Source organism: Octopus bimaculoides, chromosome 3, assembly GCF_001194135.2.
Source record: "Octopus bimaculoides isolate UCB-OBI-ISO-001 chromosome 3, ASM119413v2, whole genome shotgun sequence".
Lineage (NCBI taxonomy): Eukaryota > Metazoa > Mollusca > Cephalopoda > Octopoda > Octopodidae > Octopus > Octopus bimaculoides.
In genome coordinates, this window is record NC_068983.1 from 142,948,168 (window position 1) to 142,952,704 (window position 4,537).

The window sequence follows — 4,537 nt, forward strand, 5'->3', positions numbered from 1 at the left end:
CACACACACACTTATATATTAATGATGTACACAAATACATGACAAGTATACATAATACTGAAATATGCATAAAGTAAACAAATGCAGACAAATATATTAATATAACAAATTTTTAAAAATGATTAAAAAAATATACAATCAATGAAGAGACAAAAGAAGCAGTAAGATGATACATGTTGATTTTATTAGATGTTTCTGTTTACTTAGAAACCCACAATGAAATTAGGTATTTCTGTTTATTTAGGAACCTGCAATTAACAGGTCAGGCACTAAACTATAAATTTCACAGGGTACATCCTTAAAATTGACACTGCTTCGCTAAATGCAAAAAATTTCTGTCTTGCCATTGGCTAAAAATACCCAGTTTTGATTTTTAAACCTCTGTAACTTTTTTCTTCAATTTTTTTTTCTCCACAACATCATACCTTCAAAGCAATGAGACTGGAAAGCTACATTATTATAGCTGATTTTCAGATTTTATACTTCCTTTTAAAAAATGCATATTTTGTGAATGAAAAAACTAGATCCATGATTGATTTTGCATCAGTTTTAGTTATTATTCTGTTCTTTAAATTGATTTCAGTTATTCATTATTATAGCAGGATTGGTAAACAGAAGATAAACAATTTGTCCTTACTTTAATTCTTGTAATTTCAACTGCAGCTTCTCTGCTAGTTTCTCTCCAAATAGCTGCTCAACCAGGTCAGAAGTGAATTGGGCGATAATTTGTCACATTCACCACCAACTACTTGCAATTGTTTCTTATTCAAATATCTTCTCTCTCATTCACACTCAACTTCTAACCACTTTCTGAACACTCCTTTGTGACATTGGGTCAATCTTTCTAGTCAAAAACAGTGTTCTGTATCATCATCATCGTTGTTTAACGTCCGCTTTCCATGCTAGCATGGGTTGCACGATTTGACTGAGGATTGGTGAAACCAGATGGCTACACCAGGCAAACACATTCACCAGTTCCTCAGTCTATCTTACTATTCCCTGCTTGCTGTAGGTCACGGATGCTCTTTCCATAAAAACTTCCTTTAACCTGGCTTCTCTTCTTCTTGCATCTAGCAAGGCTTCTTTGCTCATTTCTAGATATTGTGTCAACACCAGCCCCTCTAGATAATAAAACTTGTGAAATTGCTAACTCCCTGCAGTTTTGTGACCAAACTAACCATCTTCACCTGTATGACTACAATTCACTCATCACTAAATGGTCTTATCACATTGCTAGTGATTTTCACTTTGATATGTTCACACAGTTATGAGCCGAAATAGCTTGTAGCAGGGATTAGGCAATTGGATGTAAAACAATTTGTCCTTACCTTAACCACAGGAGAAAAAGACAGTAGGTTACACTGCAGAAAGGAAGTAGAAGGAAAGACTACCTTGTGTGGAAATCTTTTTCCTTTTTCTCCCTCGCTCTTCACTCTCTCTCTCCTGGCACATTGGCGACACCTGCTTCCGCCAAGAAAAGGAACAACAGCCACACACAGCTTGTCACCTCTGTTCCCACTTTACTTGCTGTCTCAGCTCATAACATCACAATTATTTTACCTCTCTTCATGGGTATCTAGTACTTTTACTATTTGATATATTTACTTTCAAACAACTGGCTATTTATATAACTTATTTCTAAACTGTCATCCACCCATTAAAACATCCCATCACCTGCAAAACTTTTATCCTGCTTTATCTTTAGTAATATAAGTGTTTCCAATAGCTGCTGGCAGTAACACTCTGATTGATTCATTTCAAATGTAAATAATTAATGGGAGAATTGCAAAGAATAATGATGAGAACATATAATATTAGAAAGAATAATTTTTTTTTTTTTATAATTCAAGCAATTTCAATGGTGTTGATAATGTGGTTAATGTTGATGGTAGTTGAAGCCTGTATTTGCTGACAGATACTTTTATACCAATGAAAGATTTCTCTATTCATAGAATAGACCGTTTGAACAGTGTATTGTGCACTAGAGGTTATAAATCTAGTATCATTGAAAATTCTGGCTGATTAAGATTAGGGGAAAACATGAGAATAATGTTTATTAAATGTATATAAATCTAAGGTAAAATACAGTTTTGTAGACTAAGAAGGTTTAAAAACGAACAAAAGTTTTAAAAATATTATTTACTAAACTGAACATAGTATTATTGACATATTATGAGAATGAATTTGGGAAATTAAGGAAGCAAGTATAATTAATATGTAGATAGAACAAAGGAAACTAACAATTTAGTTAAGGCTAATGAGCTGATACTAATAGAGACAGTTAAATTCATATACTGCTCAATAGCATGGATATCAAGCATAATGGAATAGCTGGTTAGATGATAAAGTTACTGGATTTACTATTCTTATTTGGTTAGTTTACAATCAATTTTTAAGAAAATAATGTATTTACAAGGACAAAAAGCTGAAAACAAAATGTCTGAAACAAAAATTATTGATTTAACTAATTTTTACTCACATATAAGAAATATATTAAAATCAAATTTGAATGTTAATCATTAATTATATGTAACAAATTCCTATTTAGTAAACAGTATTTGTTTAGTAAATATGGGAATTCATCTGTGAAGCAAGTTAGTAAAATTCATCTTTTCATAAAATACAGACAGCCAGATAGTGAAAAATTAAGATATATTAGAGTTAAGGTATGAGATGCATCTCTTAGATAATATTTCATTGTCTATTGCTAGTAAATTACTCAGAAAGTTCTGGTACTTATTCATCAGGAAAATTGTTAACCTTATCTTTAGAAAATGTTATTACTCTTTAGAAATTAGGATTTCTAAATGAAATCTAATCTGTTACTTTGTACACACCTAGGAATAAAAACAAAACCACCATCAAAACATAGTATAGATGTAGATACTGCCAAAAAAATTATTCATCTTTAAAAATGAGGTTAATAGTTCAAAAACTTATAAAGTTACTAACAGTTCATTTCACACATTTAGACATTAAATTTAGTAGGTTTTGTAAATCTAGACATTAAATCTAGTAGGTGATGTATGTAAAAAATTTCTTATGGCATTGAAATTTGTCCCTTAGAAAAAGACATTTAATTTGTCTTATCCAGAGACACTATGAAATATATGTTGTGACAGAACAAGTGACCCATACAAGGACTAATAGTTTAATAGCTTTTCTACCTCACTTTTCCCTTTCCAATAAATGTCACATAATATTTCTTATGTATCTAACTTTTTTATCTCATAATGATGTTCATTAAAAAAAATTTTAATAATGCTAAGTGGGTGAAATAAAATTTGGATAAAACTGAAAATTGTCATGTTGTTATCAACATTATTATATGAATAAGAGAATAATTTAAGACCCCTAATTTTTCATAAACATCATGTAAGCAAATCAAATTAAATTTGTTTTTGTTTTTCTGGTAGATAGATATTGTAAATAGTTTACAATAAATAAATGAATAAAGCTTAATTGTAAGATAATTATAGTTTAATATGATATAGTAATATAGTTAGCTCATTGCTTTCTTCTGTAAAAGATGGGGGAACATATGTTAAATGATGATGATTAAATATCAGCTTTGGCTTGCCTCATATATACTATGGAAAGACAGAAAGAATTTAAAAAATTCAAATTTAGTTGTTGGAAACAACACCTAAGCTATTTAAGATATTGTTTGGAATGTGACAGAAGGGTTTCCAAGATCCTGTTTTTATGATGAAGCAATGTTAATAATAAATAAATTCAAGTGTGGAAATAAGTAGCCTTAAAATCACACTATAAAAAATTATTTTTCTAATTTAATTATAATAATATATTTTCTTCATTTTTAATTGGAAATAGGGATCAAAACCCCAAATCAGTTTTATTCACCAAATGGTAAGAATTTCTCTAATTTTGTTGTTTATTATGATTAATTCCTTGTAAGAATGTTTTACTCTATATTCTTGTAAAAGAAACTGTTGCTGTTATTTAACATCAGTGATTTACCAAAATATCCTAATATGCTATTGATATACTTGTTTTCTAATACTAACATAGTCTGATTAATGTATCATTTTTGTTGATCCAATTTCCCAACAAGACTAAATGCATATGAATTATCATTATTCTAACATCCACTTTTCCATGCTTGCATGGGCCAGATAGTGTTTTACTGTAGCAGATACTCTATGGCCAGAAGCCCTTCTTGTCAACAACCCTCGCCTGTTTTCAAATAAGAAAATATTTTTCCATGACCAGAAATGTTTCTCACAGAAAACTGGAAAAGAACAACATCACTTGTATGATGATGATGCTCATTTACAACCATTGTGTGATGTCTAGGCAAGAGTACACACACGCACACACATACATGATGGGTTTCTTTCAGTTTCCATCTATCAAATCCACTCTTAAGGCTAACTCAACATGTTTTTTTCATTCTCTCTCTATTTATTTCCTCTTATTCCTTTCTGTCGAAGAGCGTAGGCTCGAAACGTAAAAGTATTTTCCTTTTTTCCTGAGCATCAAACTAATACACTTGCTTATTGTTCCTACACCTGTC

General features: G+C 30.4%; 1 protein-coding gene across 1 annotated transcript in view; it reads left to right on the forward strand.

Moving 5' to 3' along the window:
* LOC106878286 (uncharacterized) overlaps positions 1–4,537 on the forward strand; it is a 132,700-nt gene that overhangs the window by 93,385 nt on the left and 34,778 nt on the right. Inside the window, exon 12 of the mRNA XM_014927463.2 lies at positions 3,835–3,870. Within this exon, the coding sequence (XP_014782949.1) occupies positions 3,835–3,870 (36 nt within the window). The remainder of the gene's footprint in view (positions 1–3,834; positions 3,871–4,537) is intronic.